The following is a 25014-nucleotide window of genomic DNA, read 5'->3' on the forward strand; positions in this document are numbered from 1 at the left end:
GAGCTACAGCTCACTTCATCGGATGCATGCAGTGGAAAATACAGTGGGGAGATTTATATACATGGAGAACATGAAACAATGGGTGTTACCATACACACTGTAACAAGAGTGATCAGGTAAGGTGAGCTATTACCAGCAGGAAAGCGGGTGGAGGGGGAGACCTTTTGTAGTGATAATCAAGGTGGGCTATTTCCAGCAGTTGACAAGAACGTCTGAGGAACAGCGGGGGGGAGGGAGGCGTATAAACATGGGGAAATAGTTTTACTTTGTGTAATGACCCATCCACTCCCAGTCTCTATTCAAGCCTAAATTAATTGTATCCAGTCTGCAAATTAATTCCAATTCAGCAGTCTCTCGCTGGAGTCTGTTTTTGAAGTTTTTTTGTTGAAGAATTGCCACTTTTAGGTCTGTAATCGAGTGCCCAAAGAAATTGAAGTGTTCTCCAACTGGTTTTTGAATGTTATAATTCTTGACATCTGATTTGTGTCCATTTATTCTTTTACGTAGAGACTGTCCAGTTTGACCAATGTACATAGCAGAGGGGTATTGCTGGCACATGATGGCGTATATCACATTGGTAGATGTGCAGGTGAACAAGCCTCTGATAGTGTGGCTGATGTGATTAGGCCCTATGATGGTGTCCCCGAATAGATATGTGGACACAGTTGGCAATGGGCTTTATTTCAAGGATAGGTTCCTGGGTTAGTGGTTTTGTTGTGTGGTGCGTGGTTGCTGGTATTTGCTTCAGGTTGGGGGGCTGTCTGTAAGCAAGGACTGGCCTGTCTTCCAAGATCTGTGAGAGTGATGGGTCGTCCTTCAGGAAAGGTTGTAGATCCTTGATGATGCATTGGAGAGGTTTTAGTTGGGGGCTGAAGGTGATGGCTAGTGGCGTTCTGTTATTTTCTTTGTTGGGCTTGTCCTGTAGTAGGTAACTTCTGGGTACTTTTCTGGCTCTGTCAATCTGTTTCTTCACTTCAGCAGGTGGGTACTGTATTGTAAGAACGCTTGATAGAGATCTTGTAGGTGTTTGTCTCTGTCTGAGGGGTAGGAGCAAATGTGGTTGTATCGTAGAGCTTGGCTATAGACAATGGATCGTGTGGTGTGGTCTGGATGAAAGCTGGAGGCATGTAGGTAAGCACAGTGATATATTACCCCTCCCACTCTGAATATATAAAGTACACTTGCTTCTCAGACCCAACGGATTGTCAAATCAGTGTGAGTTACATCGCTTTGGCCCTGACCTAATTACTCATACCTGATGTTTTACTTACTTGACCATTTAAGTTGCAAGTGATTTTGGCCAAGCTACTTCCCTCATCAACTTTAATGGATGTCATGCTTTCAGATATGGTATTACCACCATCCCCTTTCTTTCTGAACTCAATGTACAGTAACTTAGTAAGTGTTCCTATTAGCCAAAATTCATAGAATCGTAGGACTAGAGGGGACCTTGAGAGGTCATCTAGACCAGCCCCCTTCACTCATGGCAAGGCTAAGTATTATCTAGACCATCCCTGACAGGTGTTTGCCTAACCTGCGCTTTAAAAAATCTCCAATGATGGAGATTTCACTATCTCCATAGGCAATTTATTCCAGTGCTTAACCACTCTGACAGTTAGGAAGATTTTTCCGAATGTCCAATCTAAACCTCCATTGCTTCAATTTAAACCCTTTGTTTCTTGTATTATCCTCAGAGGTTAAGAAAACAATTCTTCTCTCTCCTCCTAGTCAGAAACTTTTAATGTACTTGAAAACTGTTGTCATATCGCTTCTCATTCTTCTCTTTTCCAGACTAAACAAGCCCATTTTTTTCCATCTTTCCTCATAGGTCATGTTTTCTCGACATTTAATCATTTTTGTTGCTCTTCTCTGGAGTTTCTCCAATTTGTCCACATCTTTTCCTGAAATGTGGTGCCCAGAACTGGACACAATAATCCAGCTGAGGTCTAATCAGCACAGAGTAGAGCGGAAGAATTACTTCTCATGTCTTGCTTATAACACTCCTGCTAATATGTCCTAGAATGATGTTTGCTTTTTTTTGCAACAGTGTTACACTGTTGACTCTTATTTAGCTTGTGGTCCACTATGATCCCCAGGTCCCTTTCTGCTGTACACCTTCCTAGGCCGGCATTTCCCATTGTGTATGTGTGCAATTGATTGTTCCTTCCTAAATGGAGTACTTTGTATTTGTCCTTATTAAATTTCATCCTAGTTACTTCAGACCATTTCTCCAGTTTGTCCAGATCATTCTTTGAATTATAATCCTATCCTCCAAAGCACTTGCAACCCCTCCCAACTTGGTATCACCCGCAAACTTTATAAGTGTACTCTCTATGCCATTATCTAAATCACTGGATAAAGATATTGAACAGAACCGACCCAGAACTGATCCCTGCGGGACCCCACTCATTATACCCTTCCAGCATGATTGTGAACCACTGATAACTAATCTCTGAGAATGGTTTTCCAACCACTTATGCACCCACTTTATAGTAACTCCATCGATGTTGCATTTCCCTAGTTTGTTTATTATTCTCAGCTATTGTCAAATATTAATGTGTTACTCGATTTAACATGGGATTCAATTACAATCTGTATGTGAACATTTCCACATTTGATTCTGCCATGAAATTTCTAGCTTCAGAGAGAAGTCTTGGGTAAAATCTTCATGATTTGGTCCCATATGTAGTAAAATAATACACAGAGATACCATTGCCCAAAAGTATCACAGACCAATGAGAGAAGATAGGCAACCAACACACTACCTTACTAAATAACTTTACTATAATACTTGTATCACTCTTAACATATGTCCCAATATCATAAAGGAGGATTTGGTCCATCTGAAGTTTAAAGTGCAGATAAACAAGAATATTATGTAATAACATGTGGTGTGGTGGAAGTAGCTCCAAAACAGCTTGGAAAGATGCAATTATTGTCAGAAAATAAAATACATCTGGCTTGCCTTGTGAATAAAGCTTTAGACTATTAAAACTGAAAAGAGAAAATTCAAAGCTAGAAAAATGTGAGTAGCTGTTCAGCAATCAGCAAACCATATTTTATTAGGTAATTTAAAGGTTTCTTCAGGGCACTCACGCCGAGGGGAAAGTGACCAAAAGTAGGTTCTCCACAGGCTAGTTTTCATCATTTAATAGCTAACTAGTTTCAAAACAGGTTCTGTTTCAACTATTAAAAGGTAATTTATGTACTTCTTTGGAGATCTGAATTATATTCTTTGCAATGTTTCAGAGTAACAGCCGTGTTAGTCTGTATTCGCAAAAAGAAAAGGAGTACTTGTGGCACCTTAGAGACTAACCAATTTATTTGAGCATAAGCTTTCGTGAGCTACAGCTCACTTCATCGGATGCATACCGTGGAAACTGCAGCAGACTTTATATATACACAGAGAATATGAAACAATACCTCCTCCCACCCCACTGTCCTGCTGGTAATAGCTTATCTAAAGTGATCATCAGGTGGGCCATTTCCAGCATAAATCCAGGTTTTCTCACCCTCCACCCCCCCACACAAATTCACTCTCCTGCTGGTGATAGCCCATCCAAAGTGACAACTCTTTACACAATGTGCATGACAATCAAGTTGGGCTATTTCCTGCACAAATCCAGGTTTTCTCACATCCCCCCACCCCCATACACACACAAACTCACTCTCCTGCTGGTAATAGCTCATCCAAACTGACCACTCTCCAAGTTTAAATCCAAGTTAAACCAGAACATCTGGGGGGGGGTAGGAAAAAACAAGAGGACACAGGCTACCTTGCATAATGACTTAGCCACTCCCAGTCTCTATTTAAGCCTAAATTAATAGTATCCAATTTGCAAATGAATTCCAATTCAGCAGTTTCTCGCTGGAGTCTGGATTTGAAGTTTTTTTGTTTTAAGATCGCGACCTTCATGTCTGTGATTGCGTGACCAGAGAGATTGAAGTGTTCTCCGACTGGTTTATGAATGTTATAATTCTTGACATCTGATTTGTGTCCATTTATTCTTTTACGTAGAGACTGTCCAGTTTGACCAATGTACATGGCAGAGGGGCATTGCTGGCACATGATGGCATATATCACATTGGTGGATGCGCAGGTGAACGAGCCTCTGATAGTGTGGCTGATGTTATTAGGCCCTGTGATGGTGTCCCCTGAATAGATATGTGGGCACAGTTGGCAATGGGCTTTGTTGCAAGGATAAGTTCCTGGGTTAGTGGTTTGCAATATATATGTGCGTGTGTGTGTGTGCGTGCTCTACGGCACAGGGAAAAAGCACCTGAAAAAACAAACTGGCACCCAAATTTACTTAACTCCTTCCTACGATTTTTCTATTAAAAAAAAAAAAGTTGATGCCTGATCTTGAAGCATTTGACAGGGCTTTGGTATTAAACCCAGAAACCAGGGTGAGAACGAAAATGGCAACTCAGCTTTAATGAAAGCATTACTACTCAGAGCCACTGTAATAAAGTTCATTCTCCCTTGCCATCTGTTTCTGCAGCACAGACATCCGAGTGTGACCTTTTCATCATCAGAGGTCATCTTGAATATTAAGGTAGGTCCAACAAGGGAATGAAAGCAAGAAAAGGAAGTTTTTACCAATACCTCCACCACCATGTACTCACAACTAATTCTTAAGTTCTGCAATACACAGGTATGAAATGAACTAATTTAATCACAATCATTGTTTTTTCCACTTTATCTCAAATTTTATTTTTTCAATAAAGCAGATATAAGAAGTATATGATTTTCTTTAAATATTTAACAAGCTAATATGAAGAGGATTTCCTAAATTACTTTATGAATAATTAAGGAATACTCTCGGAAAGTGAAATAATCGCACTCCAAGGTAATATGGAAACAGGGCCAGACCTTAGGTTTTGTACACTAGTGTTATTCCACTGGAGTCAAAGTCACTATGTCAGTATGAGCTGAGATCTGGCCCACTTGGTTTGATAAGTGTCTTAAATCTTGATATATCTATCCTACTATCATTGCTGTTTTGCTGCTACAAATGTGGGGTTTTTTTATGGGAGAGAAATTTATATAAAAAAAGGTGACAATGGACTATTGTTTCAGTCAAGTCCTGTGGTTTATGCTGATTTATCAATACACCTGGAATTCTCCCTAAGAAATCAGAACCGTCCCACAGTATAAAGAATTAATAATTTTATATCAAAAAAGTTTCACCCAACATTCTGGTATCATACTCATGCTACGTCAACGCTTAACCAAGTGACCTTAAGTATATGAAGGGAGACACCCAAATAGCAAGAAACAAGGAAGAAATTAAATTCACATATGTATGAAATTTACACTGTATAATCTTCTTTAAGTCAATGTAACCAGCAATGACTCCCAAATTTCTCAAAAGATCACTCAAATCATCACCTGCATGAACAGACAACAGAGAAACGTAAAGGGTCACAAGATTGGGTGGGGGAAACTTCAGTCCTGAAAGACTTCCAGCTCTTTCCCACCATGTGCAAGGTCCAGCTGTGCCATCCTGAGTCTCATTTACCTCTGGCAGTTGGCTCTTTTAGCCACTGGTCACCGGACACTGGTCACAAGTTATAACCAGTCAGTAATCATAACAGCGTTATAGGAACATCGAACAGGTAAAATTCCTTCCTTATCCCTAAAAAGAGTAATTGGTCAGACCTGTAGTATCATAAGCAACACAACTCCTCATTTACAACTAAGGAGAGGGAGGCCAGGGTAAGAGGTTTAGAAAAGCCTGGGTTTAGTTTAAATAGTGAGGGGAGGGCAAACAGCACCCAATCAGCTGGCTTCATTCCCCATTGCCTAGCCAATAGTTAAGCAGAGAATCAAAGACGGTGTTGGGGGGGGGGGGAAAGGGGGAGCCTCCTCCCTACTACATTTATGTTTTGTATTCCCTGCTGTCCAGTCAAAGGGCCTCCCTCATTAAAGGTTATAAGAGGATATTATGCCACAGTCTGAGAAGGGAGACAGGGTGTGTAAGAGACTGTTATAGTTATCTCTATTTTAAAAATACTTAAGAGCATTCAGATAATATGGTGATTAGGGGCTAGTTGATACTTATATATACAGATGGTATTCAATCTACGTCTACCAGCCTATCTTGGCAACTAATCTGGACTTTTTTTTTCCCACCAAAGGGCTTCATGCTTTGTGTGAAAGATTCATGCTAACAGACCAAAAATAAACACAAGGCTGCAAAGTAATTCATGGAAAGTGAGTCTAACCCATCATAAGCTGTAAAAGCTCATCTCAGTTTTGAAGAGTAAAAATGGAAACTAAAACCCTGTGAGAGATTTGTTATATAGTTTCAGGTCCTGATTCACATTTATCCCAAGGCCCCTTTATACTGCTGTGTAAAGGAGCTTCTAACTGTAAATGAGAGCAAAGACCTCAGATTCCAAGAGTTTATATCAGTTATATTTTCTAGTTAAGTGATGTCAATGAAAAGGTATATTACCTCAGTGATCGCAAAGGAAGGATCAAATATATAAAAAATGATTGAAGCCCCTGGATAAGAATGTTGGTTTTTACACTGTGATACTTTATAGAGAAATAAAATGACATTTATATACAGGATATTGCTAAAGTAAAGTAAATTTCCATTTTTCTGAATTTCTACAAAATGATTTACAATACAATATTACATACACACACACACACTCTCTGTTAAAAGAACATTATCAAGTTTGCAAAGTGAAACACTCAAATATCAGGAAATGCCAGAATTAAGACTACCTGCTCTTGGTTCCAGGGCCAGTCCAGGGCCCAGACCACGGCAACCCAGAGCTACAATTTAAAGGAAAGTCCTATTCAGTCCCAAGCTGGAGCATGCCCAGTTGAAACAGAATTTTGGGGGAATTTAGCTGTGAAGCTCTAGCAAGTCTCTAATGAGCATGTGCAATCTGGAATTTTTTAAAATCTTATAAACTTGACCACATTTGGGGACGGGTTTGCTCAGGGACTACAAAAACCATATCACTGGCATAAAAGCCATCCTCCTGCCAAAGTGCAATTCCTTGCTTCAAAGTTTGGAGACTTCTCAAAAAAAAAAAAAGTCGCCAGAATTTTGTAACCTGGGCAAAATAACATTTTTTCCTAGCCTTGTTTTTGTAAGCGACTGAATGAATTTGGCTGAATTTTTTCAAAAATATACAGCCTGAGGTAGACACCCAGCATGGAAAATTTCAGCCCAAATAGCTAAAAGTTGATAAAGTTACGAGCAACTGAAAAACAGGGTTTTAATAATGGGAAGTGTTGCGCGGCCGAAAACAAGCCATTTGAGATTGATTACTCAGGCAGAATTCTCTTATTACATCTTACTTGCTGTTCATTCTAAGCCAACACTGTGTTTTCCAGTGGGGACAAAAGAGAAGGTGCAGAGACTGGGAAAGCAGATGGGGAGATTCCCCAGAAATAGGGCCTGGAAAAAACAGATTTTCTACATGATGTAATATCAAATACGCAGCATAGCTCTTGCTACACTGCACAGAAAGTTGATTTATTTTGGAAAAACAAGTTTTTTCCAAATTGTCCAAATAATTCAAAATCAATTTAAATCAACGTCAATTTCAAGGTGCTGAACATACTCAACTTCCATTAAAGATCCTATATACCACATGAGAAGGTGCTCTGTGCCTGGCAGGATTGGGCCTTAAGTTATCTGCTTGTTTCCATTTGTAACTGGAAGCTTTTTAATTTAAACACTTTTTAAAAAGGATACGTACATATTTTAATTTCTAGTAATTTTAAAATTATTATTCAACAGATGGCTACTTTCATAAACCATATCCTCATTTAGGATTAACATCTTGCTCATAAAGCAGCATTTCTAATTTGCAATTAAAGGTCAGCATGAAATGTGACAATTGTGAAATCCTTTAGACTATGACATTTCAGAACATTCACTGGTATAAAAGCACTTACCATAGCCTTACAAATCCAGTGGTGATATGGAAGAAATTAGAGAGAGTATTAATAATTAGGGAGATTTACTATCTGAAAGCTGTCAAACAACGATATGTACATTGATCAGTGTCAAAGCAGCTGAGCAGCAAGCATTTCTAGCATTATTATTTCCACATTTCTGAAGGATTCACAGATAATCATATTGACACATGTAAAAATACTTAATGGCATTCTTTCATTCCCCATCTGATATTCCATAATTCATTTTTTCCTGTTTGTAGGCACATGAGTGACATTTATGCATACAGTTATTTACAATAGTAATAAAAAAAGACAGGTATTAGTTTAACCACCACATTACTAAGGGATACAGTCATTTCTGAGCTGGCAGTGATAACTTTCACTAGGAAAATATTTTTAAAGAGCTCTGCAGCTATCATCTAATGTTCAATTAAAAAAAGATGAATCCGGTTTTTGGTGACATAGTAGAAGCACCATGTTTTTGGTAGAGCTTAGTTATTTTCAACTGTCTCTGTATTTTCAAACAGCATGTTCATTCTGAAGCTGATTCTCCAGGATACTGGGTTTCTCTGACAGAGATGAGCATATTACTGTCACTTTATCATTGATCTGAAAAAGTTCACTTTTTCCCCCTGTGAATTTCAATCATTAAATTTTCCTGATTTCAATACATCACATTTCTGATTTACTGAAATGTTTCATGAATTTCTTTAGTAAACAATTCATGGTTTGTGGTGCTAACCAATACATATGTTAGGCATAGGGTGCACCATATATTCAGCATGTGGGCAATGATGTTAACACTTTTGCTCACTTATACCAAGAGATAGATATCCCAGTCTACAAAGCTAAACATAGCTTTTGGCGTTAGCGAATATGAGACTTGTAAAAGACAAGATACATGATCTGCCCTTGGTACAAGCTTAGGAGATGCCTTCTCAATGATTAGTACCTAGAAAACTGTGTCCAAAACAAAAGATAAGTGGAGTACCCCATGGTATAAGAGAAACAAATTGGAATTGGGGGTTGAATCTTCAATGGCATATAAAGGGGTTTATAATTGTCAAAAAACCCTATTATAAAAATACAGGTGATCTTGAGGGTGTATCTTGGAAGCAGACCTGTGGAAGGTGAATATGCTGCAAGATAAGAATTGCTTCCCAAAAGGAGGGTACGTTTGTCTACTTTTTGTATTGCACTGCTTTGTTTTTAAGCAATAAATTTGGCTACGCTTGGTTATTTGGTCTCTTAAATATTTTTAATAATGAACCATAAGTGTTGTTAATCAATTGACTATATATTTTAATCAACAGTGGATTGTCCACGATATGTCATTATCATTATTCCTCATTAAAAGGTACATAATTCTGCTTTAAAAGAAACCATTCTTGTGACATCTGAGATAGTGCAGTTATTTCCCAGTACAGAAAATAACTGTGGTATCTGAAGTAATACAATGTGGTAACTTGGTTAAGGTTAACCTTTTAATAACTACTGTTAAACCCATTTATTTCAGCAGATGCCACTCATTTATGAAACTTGAGGAATTGTTCATGAGGCTCTTCAAGGAAACTTGAATAGCAATTAATATTGTTCAGAGCTGAAAGATTTCTACTTAACCTCGACTAAACTCGCCATAAATCAGAGGTCACAGAATTAAAATTCTTTTCCCCTTGCTGTCATGATTTTTTGCCTAGATTACTATTGCTAAGTAATAAGGGTTGCTAAGGTAACAGATCCCATCATGTTATAATAAAACTATAGATAAATCTTTAAATCATTTTAAATATAGGATTTTAAAACATGTCTGTTTTTCCTCTTTCACTTGCACAATAAGTCAAACAAATCAGTATCCCAAGCACTGAATAATAGCTGTGTTCATTAGCTATTTTGGCATTATGTTGAATAGTTTATTACCCATATGGTACACACAGATGCACGCTCAGGTATTATCTGATTCTATTAATAATTTCAGCTCAAATCAAATGTAGATATTAAGTGAAATATAATCATATTTAGTAACTCATAATTACCAGATCTTACTTTGGTCTAGATCATGGGTAGGCAAACGTTTTGGCCCAAGAGCCAAATAGAAATTATATGGCGGGCCATGAATGCCCATAAAATTGGGGTTGGGGTGCAGGAGGGGGTGAGGGCTCGGGTGGGGCCAGAAATGAGGAGTTCAGGGTGTGGCAGGAGGCTCCAGGCTGGGGCGGGGGAGGGCTCCGGCTGGGGGTGCAGGCTCTGGGGTGGGGCTGGGAATGAGGAGTTTGGGGTGTAGGAGGGTGCTCCGGGCTGGGACCAAGGAGTTCAGAGGGCAGGAGGGGGATCAGGGCTGGGGCAGGGGGTTGGGGTGCACGGGGGTGGGGTAAGGGCTCCGACTGGGGGTGCAGGCTCTGGGGTGGGACTGGGGATGAGGAATTTGGGGTGCAGGAGGGTGCTCTGGGCTGGGATCAAGGGGTTTGTAGGGCAGGAGGGGGATCAGGGATGGGGCACAGGGGGAGGCTCAGGGGTGCAGGCTCCAGGTGGCGCTTACTTCAAGTGTCTCCTGGAAGCAACAGCATGTATCCCCTCCGGCTCCAATGCGGAGGTGCAGCCAAGCAGCTCTGCGCACTGCCCCGTCCAGAGGCACCACCCCCACAGCTCCCATTGGCTGCGGTTTCAATAGGAGCTGAGGGGGTGATGCTTGGGGTGGGGGCAGCGTGCAGAGAGGAGCCCCCTGGCTGCCCCTACATGTAGGAGCTGGAGGAAGGACATGCCGCTGCTTCCGGGAACCACATGGAGTGGCCCCCAACCCTGCTCTCTGGCTGGAGCACCGGAGCACCGAAGTGGGGCATGCCCCAGTCCCCGCTCCCCAGCAGCAGCTCGAGGGCAGGATTAAAATGGCTGGCGGGCTGGATCTGGCCCCCGGGCCATAGTTTGCCCACCCCTGGTCTAGATCCATCTTCCTAAACCCTATTTTCCATATAACAGTTGCAGGGTACACAGTTAATCACAAACACAGTAGCCATTACATGAAAGAGCTAGAGATAATTTTCCAATGAATCAATAGTTTTTTGGTATCAGAGGTTACTCACCACATCTCGAACGATGGGAAAACTTTTCTTTCTACGCAGGTCTGGCATGCTGTCAATTCCATACAGTCCACGGCCAGGCCTTAAGGGAACATAAAGGGGGTGGGGGGGAAGGCTTGAGTTTAGGAGTTTGCATCTTTAAGGACATTGTTTGTTTACCGTATTCCCTGCTACAATATGACTAATCTGTACATATGTACCACCGACAGACCTCTGACACTTAATGCATGCGCCTCTACCGCATGAGCTAAAAGCCAACTGACTGTTAGCTAAGGCTGTAGAGCAGACTCATTTGCTCTCTCTCTCTCTCTAAGTGGTCTCGGTGCCACTAGATGGGACAGAACACCACACCCAGGAGGTGTGTGGGTTACACATAGTTAAAAGCAAAATTAACATTCTAATGGTTGACAGCAGCAGTAATTTTTCAGATTTATGAAAAGTAAGTTTTAGTGAACAGAGGCATGGACTGAGAGTCAGGACTCTTGATCTCTTCCTAGCTCTCCCCTTGAGAAGCTGGATACATTAAGCAAAACAAACAATTAACTTCTGTGCCCCATTTTACCCAGTTGTATAGCGAGTATCGTAATAGTTCACCACAACACAGAGTCTGGTAAGGCTTAATCAATTATAGTTGTAAACATTTGGGGCTTTGAGATCCCACATACCAAACGGTATTGAAATGCAGGCTGTTGTCATTCAGACAGTACAACTATATAAAGAATTCTGAGTATATGCAATAAAATCTTTTGATGTGTTAGAATGGGACTGCAGAAAACACAATATCTAATGCAGTAAATAATTCTGACTGTAACTTTTTAATATTGATTTATTGGCCATATCATTAGTATTTGGAGTGTTTTCTTATGCTCAGTTTGATATCTCTATTCACGCAAACATTTAAACCTTGTATATACACATGTATATCAGAATGTACCTTAAAAAAATTACAGGAAAAGCCCATGGCCACTTCATACATGCAGTACAAAACTGGTGTGGGTAGATTGCATAAGACAAAGGGGGATGTTTTGACCACAGGATGTGCTTAGATTGAAGGACAACAGATACACAAAAATGAACTGCCAAAGGGCAATTCGAGAAAAACAGGAAAGTCGCAAAAGATCCTATGCAAAGCAAAGGGTAAAAGTGGTCTGGTTAAGCATGCTTTATTAGTGCATGATCAGTTGCAACAAACCAACTACAAAAGAGAAATAACAACATGAAAATAGCGAGGACAGCAAAAGTTACGCCAACTGAAGTTTATGCATGTATATGGAGAATTGCACAAGATATGTAATATTCATAATTCTTAATGGTGATTGGAAGAGAATTAATGAAAATGTAATTTGAATGTGTACAAAATGTGGTAAATTGTAAGGGGTAATCAAACTACCATAGGAGAAATCAATCATGACCTGCCTACGTGCCAGGAGAAAGTCACTATCTTTTTTGGTATGTCTGTTATTCCTTACTTTAATAGTAATTGTAATCACAAGGCAAGCTTTTGGTTCAAATAAAAGGTTAGAAATTAATAAACCAGGACCAAGTGTGTGGCATTCTCACCCAACAAAGCCACAATCAGGCCCTCTGTAAAACAGGGCGGATTTGTAACCAACACTGAAATGAAGTGTAAGTCAAAAGAATGGGCAGGTGCACATGAATGACAAATTAATTCTGTGCTGTTTCTATGAATAGCAAATTAATTTGAAATTATTGGAAACTTAAAATAAAGTGGGTCTATTATCTTGTGTGACAGGATTCCTTTGTTCAGAAACCTCATCAAGGTGAATGGGCTTGGCCACCAATAATTTTTGTTATGAAAATAATAAGTTGCACTAGACTGGGGGATGGGAACTGTCCTTTCCTGGTAAAGTCTAATTTTTCACCTGAACTTGAATAAAAGATCTAAGAATGGTAACAGACATTTATGCCTTTAGACTAATCATTAACCCAAGCCCTATTCAACTTCTTTCCTTTTAACTGGTCTCAAAATATGCCAGATTAGTATACTGCACTTCTACAATTCAGAACATATCATGCAATGCCTAGATAATACTAAAAATCAAATAACATGATTCCCTAACTGATCTGGCCATGGGTGGATTTATTTTTTTGTGCTTAGTTTTATTAATGTACAGTGAATTTCCAACTATAGATACGGATATGGAATATTCAAGATTTCCATGTCCTGCTAGCACAAGCCCCACTGCTTCTGAAACCATGTATCCTACTATGAGAAAGAGCTTCTTCAGCTTCTTCTACCTAGTACCTACTACTTACCTACCTTCTTCTACTAAGTACTGTTCGAAGGATTTTCTGGGGGGAAAAATAAGTTCAGCTGGACTTTTGGATGAATAGGAGAAATGCATCCTACTTAACCTGTGTCAAATGGTTTAACCCATTGAGATCTTGCCTGGTACACAATAAGGAATCTTACACGTTTAGACAGACTGTTGTGTCACATGAAATATGCCAGTGGGCCATACTCATGAACTTTAGCTATATAACAAATATCCCTGGAGTGCACTGACTGGATTAATAATGTTAATGTTATACACAAATATGTATTGTGACAAAGCCCTGAGCCTGTATTGGTGGGTCCCGCACTTCTGGGAAGTTTCAGTGGCCTCAGAAACTCAATAAGGCCCCAATGTGACCTCCCTTTCTCAGTGCAGTGGCAAGAGTGACAGCCTATAGAGTTACTTTCATCACCAGCCAGTGTGGGAGATGGGAAGGGGGAATACCCCACAGTCTCTGTTGCTCCATAGCTCGGTAGGCGCACTTTGACCTCCTGCCTGGACTGAGTCCTGACTCCCTTCTCCAGGGGATCTCTGTAGAGCATGGGGGGGGGGGAACCTGGGCCCGCCTTTTATTCCAAGTTCCAGCCCAGGGACCCTTATGTTAGCAGATGTTGGTGGCTTTCCCTTCACCACTGACACCTCTTTGATTCCCTGGGCCACTTCCCCCATGGTCCCCTTTTCCTAGCTTCACCCTTATCTCAGGATTCAGCAATGCTTCCTCTCCTCCAGCTCCTTTCACCTCAGCCTCCTAGAGGGCACTGGAAGGAGAGCTTTTAAACAGTATAAGTGGGACCTTGATTGGTTCCAGCTGTCCTCATTAGCCTAATCACCTTAACTGGTTAATTGGCATCAGGTGTCTTAATTGGCCTGGAGTCACCTTTGTTTGGCTATCCAGGGAACAAGGGTCTGCTCATTCTGAAGGCTGATGTATCTGCCTTCCAGCACTCTCTTATATTCTTCTGGTCTGACTCTGTCACAGTATATAAGGTGCTGACAAGAACAGAACCACTGCTTCATTTGTGCAAGCATGGAGACTACTTTATTAGCTCTTCATCCTTCAGCACATGACCATCATTTGAGCTCTCTGTTCTTCTGTAACTGTGCATCTTCCCTCAGCAGTCACATGGATAGCTTCTGTATAACTTTAGGAATGCATGTGCACAACTACTTATCTCTTTCTTCTGCCTGGAGTTGTAAAACTCAGCAAGGAGGAGGGTAACAGTGATAAGATCACATGGCTTACATAGGTTTACCATTTGAGTGGCTTCTTGGATCATAATCACACACGCTTATTTTCAAATTGTCCCTTAAAAAATCCCTATCAAGACATATGCTTCTATGCTCCCTTAATATTTCCCTCTTCTGCCTCTGGAGAAGATGACCTCACTGTCTATTAGTTTATGGATTAATGTCAGACTTCCCCCTTCCACACAAACTATCCCCAGTTGCCCCTCTCCCTACCATTGTCCACACCTTTAAAAAATATAAATTAGCCATTCAACTCCATTGGCAGTTGGCCGGCCCCCTCTGCATAACTCCCTCTCCCCAGGGCTGTCTGCTCCACACAGAGCTTCGAGGGCTCAGGGACAGAAGGGCACTTCCATACACACTGCTGCTGTCCAGAGCTCAGGCAGGGGTCCCTGCATGTGTCAGTTTCAAGAGAGCAGAAGGCCTATTGTTCAGTAATTCAGCATACATTCCAGTGTTCTGCTGGGACCTTTCCATTACCTAATCCCTTTTCTCCACACCTTCCCCCACTCCAGTCACTCTCCCAACTCCACCAAACAGTCATAGAGTCAAGAACTTCTGAGAGAGACTAAAGCAGCTAGGGCCACATGTGCTAAAATCCAGGCTCTATGGGGAAGCGACCAGGGAAGCTAAGCTAGATCCCATTGATTCCCCGTTCCCCTGTGTGAATTCTAAGGAGAACTCACCAGAGCTGTCAGATAATAAAGCTCAAAAGTCAGATGGTTGTTGTACAGCTGGATCTGTTGACACAGAGGAAAATCCCATAGGGGACAAAGATAATCTCCCCTCCCACCTAGTAGTACATAAAGACATTTTGAGCATCATTCTTTACAAGGTAACAGACATTCAGCTCTTAGGTAACAGGCTAAGGGCCAGGCGATACAATCATTTCACCCCCTTAAATCTGAATAATTCCATTGACTTCAGTGAAGACTATTTGGATTTGCACTGGTATAAATGAGATTAGTATCTGACTCTAAAAATCTAAGTATCTAATCCAAAGCATAATGAAATCTATGAGAATCTTTTCCTAGACTTCAGCAGGTTTGGGATCAGATCCTAACAGTAGCTCATCCAGCTCTAACTACTTTAATATTCCAAACTGTAAATAATTTTTGTTTTCTAGGGAAAAACCCCCTAAAGATATCTGACTGCAAGTTCTATTTTCTTCTTCAACTCTTTCATATGGCTCTAAAAAGTGACATGATGAAAGCCTAGTGCAAACCCCTCATAATTTATGGATATTGATGCTTCTTAGAGGCTCTGATTATTAATAGTTTCTTTCCTTTTCTACTCCTTTTTTCCCCCAACTATTTTTTTAAAAAGATGATGCTTCCCCTTTGCTTGAAATTGAAAGGGAAGACAAAATAGACAAGGCTTTCAAGATAACTGGAGAGTGAATCTGATTTTCAGGCATAAGACTCTTTAGGTCTCCTCTAGCATTGATATTCATCAGGCAAATCCTCTTTGACAATGAAACTTCACTCCTTTCTTGCAAGGAAGACTATGAAACTATGAAAGTATATGTGATATGGTTTGGTTCATAACACAGTTCTGAAATGAAGGCGAAGTCAGGCTGTTTCTTTTACAATTTCCTTATTTAGAACTGTACACAAACCAAATCTGTAGGACTTGGCAGTCTGACCTTGCAGGGGCTGGAGTGCCGCCTCAATCCCTCAGTGTTTAATGCCACTCAGCAACTCACAAGAGGCCCCTGATACCTTGCAAGATTGAACCACAGAATAAACTGACAGGTATCATTCAAGCTTTTCAAAATGCTGTTTTCTCAGGAGAAAGCTTCATAAAGGTCTGTGAACTCCGGGAGTTTCGTGAACCAAGAATGCTGGCAGGGTTTCCTCCTGTGTGCTGCCTTTAAGCTCTGAGGTTTATTATTTAGCTCAATGGACAAGGTTTTGCAGGAAGTTTCCATCACTCCTACATTATTAAATCAGCAGTACACAATGGATGTGTGGCAAATGCTCTGATTATATAATCATTTCACATCCTAGATGATATCACAGGTTAATTAGTGTTTTAAGGGATGTGACCTGCTTCTTCCTGTAAGTTAACAGTTAATGAAGCAGAAACTTGGAGAAATGATCCAGAATCTTTATGCATCCAGAAAAGAAATTAGAATTGCTTAGCTAAAAGACAAGTTTTAGCTTACAGTGTGATCACGTTAGCTTATTGCCAAACCAATATTCTGCAAATGCTTAAATGTAGTTTTGGGGGTTTAGAAAACAGTTTGACATTTCACTTTTAATATATACTGATCAAACTCAACTGCAAGTATATTCAACAAAAATAACTAAATAGGATTTTTGGAGGGGCATTCCCTATTTATCCTTCCAGATTAAACATGCCTACTTTTCCATATCAGTAACTTCAAATTCAATATGGGACCTCAAAATCAAAATCCATCAACAATAATAAAGAGTGTAGCTCAATGATTTTGTTGATTCATGAACCAGAACAGAATCCAGCACACTGTGCTCCTGTTGTGTACTGATAGCACAATACAGAAGTACTTGTTTTTGCACCAAAGTAACCAAACATGACTTCAGGGTACCTATGGTACTGATAAAAAGAAAAGAAATACTTGTGGCACCTTAGAGACTAACCAATTTATTTGAGCATAAGCTTTCGTGAGCTACAGCTCACTTCATCGGATGCATTGAGCTGTAGCTCACGAAAGCTTATGCTCAAATAAATTGGTTAGTCTCTAAGGTGCCACAAGTACTCCTTTTCTTTTTGCGAATACAGACTAACACGGCTGTTACTCTGAAACCTATGGTACTGATAGTTGAACTAGGCGGAGATAGTTTTGCCGTTACTTTTCTGATTATCTTCCAAGGTAAATCATGGTTACAATTTCCAATTCTAGTGGCAAGAAATGAACTTCAGATACACTGTTTCATCTCTCTCTGGTGTATTAATGTGACTGTCCAGTTTCTAAGTTGTTCAAGTACAGAAAAAGCTGCAAAGAGGAGTCAGCCAGAGACTCCACCAGTAGGGGCTGAAGCAGCCAAAGCAGGGAACTTTGCTCCTTTGGAGAACTTTCTATACTTTGACTGAATTTTCTATGCCCTGTGCTGATTGGGTGTTTTCTTCAAATCTCCCCCTCCCACACAGTCTCTTCATGTCACTGTAACTCCTCTTACCCCTTCTCCCCATCCCCCTCACCTGCCCTTTTTCTCCCATTGCTTTAGCTTATCCCCTCCTAAGTCCCCACATATATATAAACCAATTTTGGAACTAACATGACACTGCTGCCATCACATATGTTACTGTACTTGTGTGTTATACCCCTTCCCCCACCCAGTATCTGTCAGGTCTATTTAGAGTGTAAACTCTTCAGAGGCCAGGAACCATCTTTTGTTCTGTGTTTGTACAGCACTCAGCATAAGGGTGTCCTGGTCCATGACTAGGGCCCTTAGGTGCTACGGTAAAAACGAAAAACAACCGTGGGTAAACACTGCCTTTAACAGCTTTAAGCTTGACCTAATTGTGATTACCCACACAGATGTTGGCCCATGGAAACCTGATGGCCTACTGGGTTTCGCAGCCACAAATGCAAGTTGTGATTGTGAGAGATATTGTGCTGTCTCCTCTCCAGCCATACTTGTTTAGCTACATCACATTATCCCTTTTCTCAAACACCAGAGATTGCATGGAGTATGAACGGGGAATCCCAAAGCACCACAATGTAAGGACTTGTTCTTCCCTAGCCAACAGAATGCCAGAAAGCTGAAAGGAGTCTGCATGCTCCCAAGATATTTAAAGGGAAAAAAACCAAAGTTGTGATAAAGAGGGAGAGAGAAGCATTTCTCACAGAGTTCCAGTGACTGTAGAGAAAATGTCACCACAACACCAAGCTGTCTTTCCCCCTGTAAAACCATGATACATCTGAGGAGATTTAATGCAGCCAGGAGGAAAAATCCTGGAAGTCAAGAATGGAAATAAGAACATCAGCAGCCTCATATATGGAGTCTCAAATTGAGGCTGTGTTTAGCTCTGCTCTTTTCTTTTCCAGCTTCTGTGGCAGGCCAACCTTTCTCTCTGAATAGGTCAGCCAGCTGTGGAGGGTGTTTTCAGGTCAATAGGACCTAGGTAGCAATAACAGTAAGCAATAAGGCTCTTTTAGAGAGACCTTCCAGGTACCTAAATAAGCGAGGCCAGGACTACATACAATGATTTGCACATGCAAGATTATTAAAACCAGAAAGTGTTTACTGCTCTCTTGTCATTTGGGTAACTGTTATTTGTATTGTCAAATTCATTTCTCATATTACAATTTGGATGAATTGGAAATTGTTTTGCTCTTGCTATAATTATGTTTACAATTTTGTTGTTTTTCTATTCATAAACTCTAGGCTTTGAGCATAACAGCCGGCCACGCCTCCTGGCAAGATGGCTATCTAACTGCCTCTTCTAAATTACCTCTTTCCCCATTTATCACACTTGCATGGCTTCTGACACTTTCATGGGACCTGTAAAGTACAGGAATGTATCAGAGTGCATCACACCAGTTAAAATAAAATGTTAACGCCTGACTCAGGTAAAAGCAAGCCTAAACACATAATTGTAAATGGACTAAAAGTAGTCTATGGTGGTCACTATGGTTTTGATCATTTGCTTTAGCTAAATAGACAAGTTTACCTTAATATTTGTGGCATTACTTGAACTTCCCTATACGTACAGAAGTAAAGTTATCCAAGAGATAATCTAAACAACATAATCATTTTTAAGGATGCTTGCAACATGATCCTTATCCATCAGAGAAAAATGAGACAATAGATGAAAGATCTTGCCGTTAGCAAGAATAGACCAAACAATTTAACACTGAGATATTAAGGAAACTTCAAAAGTCACTTGGACATAGGATAAAGCATACTCCTTAAAGCCCTGCAGGGAAAAAAAAAGATTCTGAAAACAAGAGGAAGCGATGTTACAATTCTTTTGAAAACTGGTCATCTTTATACCTCTTGCTCTCTCGGATGACTAAATGCTACTTAACAATGCATTCTACTAAACTTCACAATACAGAAATGAAACTGATTGTATCAGACTTCTAAACATTGCAATATCAACCCAGGAAACGCTGTCATATTATATTCTAATATTGAACATCTGGACTTGGTCTCCTGGAGCAAACAAACCCCTTTGGGAAAATAGGGCCCCACACTTAGGATGTTACCATATGTAACCACAATGGTACTTCCATGGAAGATAATCCCCGAAGATGTAATTATTATGTAAATATACATTGGGCGTAAAATTCCCTTTGGGACGCTGGGTGTATGATGAGTTAACCATTTTATAGAATATAACCCTACCGGTGATGTGGATGCCAAGTTGGAAGAATCCAAATTTAAAGTGGCCACAGCCTGGAGCCAAGAATATTCCCGGCAAGCAAATGTATGGGAGCCATTGTGGGTGCAGCCAGCACTTTTTAATGTGTCCTTTCACTCTTTTACAGGGGTGGTACGCCGCAAGGAGTGGTGAGTGGACCAAATTCCTCCTAATTGTAGTATGTTCATAAAAGTATTGAAACAACAATTCAAAGGGTGGGTGAGGGGACACACCTGGAATCGTTGTCGGAAAAGGGGATTGTGGGCAGCGGGGAACACTATGCTGGATACGTGGAATCTGGGGGATGAGTGGGTAACCAAACAATTAGTAAGCCAAAACATAAGATTTCAACAACAAATTAATGAATTAATAGCACACCAACTATCAGCAGTTGCCATAGGGTGGAGGACAGCAGTAGAGGTAAACTTGCAGTTAACTCATTGGGCAGGAGATCTGGTGACATGGTGGGGGATGGCTTCAGAAGATTAACATGGGGAGAAGTGTGTTTAGGTATTCAAAATGCTCAGTTAATAATGTTAATGGATATTATGAGAGATGCTTGGTCAGAACAATGGCCTTCAGTGTTAAATGGGGAGGCTAGCCCAAATTTATCCACAATTGCAAACACATACCATCTACCTGAAAAATAACAGCCCCAACCTGTGGGGACAGTTCTTGTGTAATTGTTACTAGGATACCATGGGAAGGAAATGCAAATAAGGTGGTCCCCTTGAACACTATGGGAGTAACTAGGGAAGGAGGAGTGCATTGGGAGCTACTAGGAAATAGGTGGTAGGAGGGATGGAATGGGGTAAATTGGACTGTCATCACATTAAGCAGTTGAATATCCAGAGGAGGAATATGGATGTGCCTCTCTCCTCTGACTATGGAGGAGCAGGATCAATGGCCTGTTGCAAAGGGGGGGCATTTAGGGGTAATATACATGGGGTATGGTGTATTCTGTGGGAATGTATGCAATCCTGCAATATAACACTAGGAGGCAAAATCCTTCCAGTGTATGACCAAATTATGAACTTCTATACACTGCTACCTGGACTATGGTGCATCAATGGACCAGTGGATTTAATCGTTGTAAACAATCGAACCAGCACCTACTACCCCATGCCATACCAAGTAGTTGAATTGGTTTGGACAATACCAAATTTCACCATGGATATTCAATGGAGACACAGTATGGACAAAAGTACACAAAGATTACAAGAGCAACTTGCTCCAAGTGCCAACAGTTGGACACACTTACAATATACACTACAGGATGGCATTGACAAAATGTTAACCCTATCAAAGGAGGAGAAGCAGTGTTTTTGGTGGTGGCTAGGATGTTGGACCATACTGCAGTGGTCAGGACTCTCAGTGTTGCCGTGGATTATCATAGCAGCTGGTGTATTATTAACTGTATTTGTGTTACATTGCATATGGAAACAATCAAGGGGGGCATAACCCTCTAGAGAACATCCACTAATTATAATCTATAAGTAATGTAGTAAGCCCTTTCCCCCACAGTGTACTAGGCCCACTATAATGGGAAGTCTGGAACACTAATTGGAAAAGATGTGGTATGCCTGTAGCAGAGAAGGTACAGGGCACGGTACTACGCAAGGGGCAGTGGGACAGATGGAATATTGACACCTTCCACCTTGATGCCTGGCCCTATCAGAAAGTGTCTCACCATATGTCCTATGCTTTTCCAGGGATACCTAGGCAGGAGGATCACCCAAACCCCTACCCCCAAAAGGGGTAGAGTGTAAGGATATAGATATTCAGGCCTGTCTGTAAAGGCCTATACTTTAAGAATTTTGGTATATGTTTATCATTTAGCTAGTTATAGAGGTATAAAAGAAAGAATCAAAATCACTGTCTGCCTGTGTAAGGGCCTTCTCACACTGTGACAGTCTGAGGCCCTGTTCTTAAGCTAAGGCCTTTGGCTAAGTAGCGGGAGCAGCCATAAACTGGGAAGCATATGATCACATCCTCACATTCCAAACTAGTCATATTGAAATAAGGCAATCTGGGGCTGTTCGAAAAGTGATCCAATCTATCACCTCCAGAGAAAGGGAAGAGCCTAGAAGATGTAAAAGGAAATTTAGTTTGATAGTTTTCTGTTTGGTAAGAACTCACTTATCAATAGACACAGCTGGGAAACCCTTATGTCTTTATAGATGCAGTTGTGAAATCCTCACTTCTGTATTGTTTTGTCATTATAGTTCCCACTTTGCTATTGTTTATTTGCATGGTCTCTGTCTAGTTCTGTGATTGTTTCTGTCTGCGGTATAATTAATTTTGCTATATGTAAGTTAATTAGGGTAGTGGGATATAATTGGTTAGCTAATCATGTTACAATATGTTAGGATTGGTTAGGTAAATTTCAGTAGAACAATTAGTTAAGGTATAGCTAAGAATATTACTATATACATTAGGGGCAAACAGGAAGTAAGTTTGGATTCGAAAATAAGGAAAAAGGAACTTGGAGTTAAGCTTGCTGGAAGTTCACCCCAATAACCATCTAATTGTTTGCACCTTCGGACTTCGGGTAGTGTTGCTTTCTGTTCATGCGAGAAGGACCGGGGAAGTGAGAGGGTGAAAGAATAAACCCTCTAACAGTTTAACTGTTACTTGCTTCTAACTGCCTCCCAACCCCATTTCCATCTTTTTTGCTTCACTTATCTTGCTGTATATTGTCATAAATCAAGACTGTAAGCTCCTTAAGGCAGGGAAAATTTTTTCATGTCTACAGATGACTAGTGCAATATCTGATAGGGGCCTCTAAGCCCATCGGAACACACATAAATAATAAAATAATAATACAAACTTTATTCACACACTTGCAACAGTTAACATAAGTCATTCAGAAACATGATGATATTTACATATTTTCAAAGAAGAAGAATCGCTCTCTCATAATTTTGTCCAGACTTGTGATGTACCTAGGTTTTAAGATCTGGCTATTGCCGTACTTCTCCATTCTTGTTTCTATTATAAAATGTATGTGTATTGTGTCACAAAGATCCAATATTTCTAAGACCTCTAGAGAGTTCCATTAAACATTTCTGATTTAATACACTATTTATTCTAGACCAGCGGTTCTCAAGCTTTCTTGCACCATGACTCCCTTTTTACAACAAATATTACTACTCAACCGCCAGAGCGGGGACTAAAGACTGAGCCCGCCCAAGCTCTGCCACCCTGGGCAGGAGGGCCAAAGCTGAAACCCAAGGGCTTCTGTCCTGGACGCAGAGCATGTAACCTTAGCCCTGGGCGATGGGGCTTGGGCTTCAGACTTGCTAGGGCCCAGGGCCAATGCCAGCCTTGGCAACCCCATTAAAATGGGGTCCCAACCCACAGTTTGAGAACCCTTGTTCTAGACAGAACCTGTTGTTTTTAATATTTCACTACATAGGACTACAGTTTATGGCAGACTTTGTGAAAATGAACTAGTTGATTGTATGGTTATATTTCTACAATATAATGAACCTTGATGATTTATAGTCCATGCTGTGAATAACTGGCAGCCCTTTAGTGTTTAAATGATGCCATTTAATATGCTAATTGGTAAATGTCACCTTTTAAAGAATGTTGACATTCATTCTTCTTCCACAGGATGATAGAACCTAAGTGATAGTTTGTTAATGGAGCCCTAACTAAACACATTTTAAAGAGAACTTTTTACCTTTACTAAAATAAGAATTAAAGCTGTGATTTACAAGGGAATCACGAAGGTCACACATTAAGTGGAAGGGGAAATATTTGTAATATTCCAGATTTCTCTGAATTTCCTTTTCACTTCCTAGTATCAAGTGGAAATGAATCACTGTTCATTCAGTGGCACTTATCCAAAGCAAGCAAAAATATACATGCTTCTTGTATTCTCCTCCACTCCCCCATATCCCCCCAAAAAACCCTGCTTATTTTCTTCCTTCTCAGAAAAACAAACCTGTTCTTGACCCTTTGTTTTGCAAAGGTCCTGAAAGCTTTCTTGGCTTATGTTTCGCATAGTAGCTCCACTTATTTTTAATCCTTTTTACAAGTAGCAAATGTGAAGATGGAAAAAAGAAATAAAACAAGCTACAGTCCTAGATTTGGGAATGGCCAATTCTGATCCAAAGTACTCCTAAACAAATATGGCCAAATCCTCAATTTGTCTCTTCATTAATAAAAGGGTTCAAAGTCTCCAGAGACAAGTCAGAAGATACAGCTTCAAATCATAAAGACTAAAGATTCCAGAGCTTAATTGAAATGCTCAGGGGGTGGTAATGACATTTGTGAGAGGCATTCACATAGGTTCTAACTGTATTAAACCTGGGCGGGAAAAACACCAGAGGTCTTTTTTATTATTTGGACCCGGGGTTGCCAACCTGTGGCTCCGGAGCCACATGCGGCTCTTCAGAAGTTAATATTCGCCAACTTTCCAATGTGTCAGGGGGGTGCTCACTGCTCAATCCCGGGCTCTGCCACAGGCCCCGGCCCCACTCCATCCCTTCCTGCCCCCTCCCCTGATCCTGCCATGCCCTCGCTTCTGCCCCCCTTCCCCGAGAGCCTCCTGCACACCATGAAACAGCTGATCGGGAGGTGTGGGGAGGGAGGGGGAGGTGCTGATCGGCAGGGCTGCTGGTGGGCAGGAGGCCCTGGGAGCGGGATGGGGGGAGCTGATCGGGGGCTGCTGACATATTATTGTGGCTCTTTGGCAATGTACATTGGTAAATTTTGGCTCCTTCAAATTTTACTCACACATATAAAAATTTTTTTACTCACACACATAAATAATAAAATAATAATACAAACTTTACTCACACACTTGCAACAGTTAACATGAGTCATTCAGAAACATGATGAGAGAGCTATCCTTCTCAGGCTCAGGTTGGCCACCCCTGATTTGGACTAAAACACCCAGTTCATCCAGACAGGAAAGGACCAGCAATGGAATATCAAACAAGCACTGAACAAACTACAGCTAGATTTTTAAAATAGTGCTTAGCCCACACTAAGGGGTGGTACAGTCACTTCTCAGCATGGAGGAGTCTATAAACTGCTAAGCAGGACAAGCATGCGTACTCCAGTTCTGATGCCCAGTCGGCAGGGTAGCAGAACCCATCGC

At 40.7% G+C, this 25014-nt stretch overlaps 1 protein-coding gene across 4 annotated transcripts in view; it reads right to left on the reverse strand.

The window, feature by feature from the left end:
• UNC13C (unc-13 homolog C) overlaps nt 1–25014 on the reverse strand; it is a 427801-nt gene that overhangs the window by 309576 nt on the left and 93211 nt on the right. For all 4 annotated transcript variants that reach the window (XM_073303829.1, XM_073303827.1, XM_073303826.1 and 1 more), the window contains exon 5: nt 11008–11086. In XM_073303829.1, the coding sequence (XP_073159930.1) occupies nt 11008–11086 (79 nt within the window). The remainder of the gene's footprint in view (nt 1–11007; nt 11087–25014) is intronic.

This window comes from Lepidochelys kempii, chromosome 10 (assembly GCF_965140265.1).
Source record: "Lepidochelys kempii isolate rLepKem1 chromosome 10, rLepKem1.hap2, whole genome shotgun sequence".
Taxonomy (NCBI): domain Eukaryota; kingdom Metazoa; phylum Chordata; order Testudines; family Cheloniidae; genus Lepidochelys; species Lepidochelys kempii.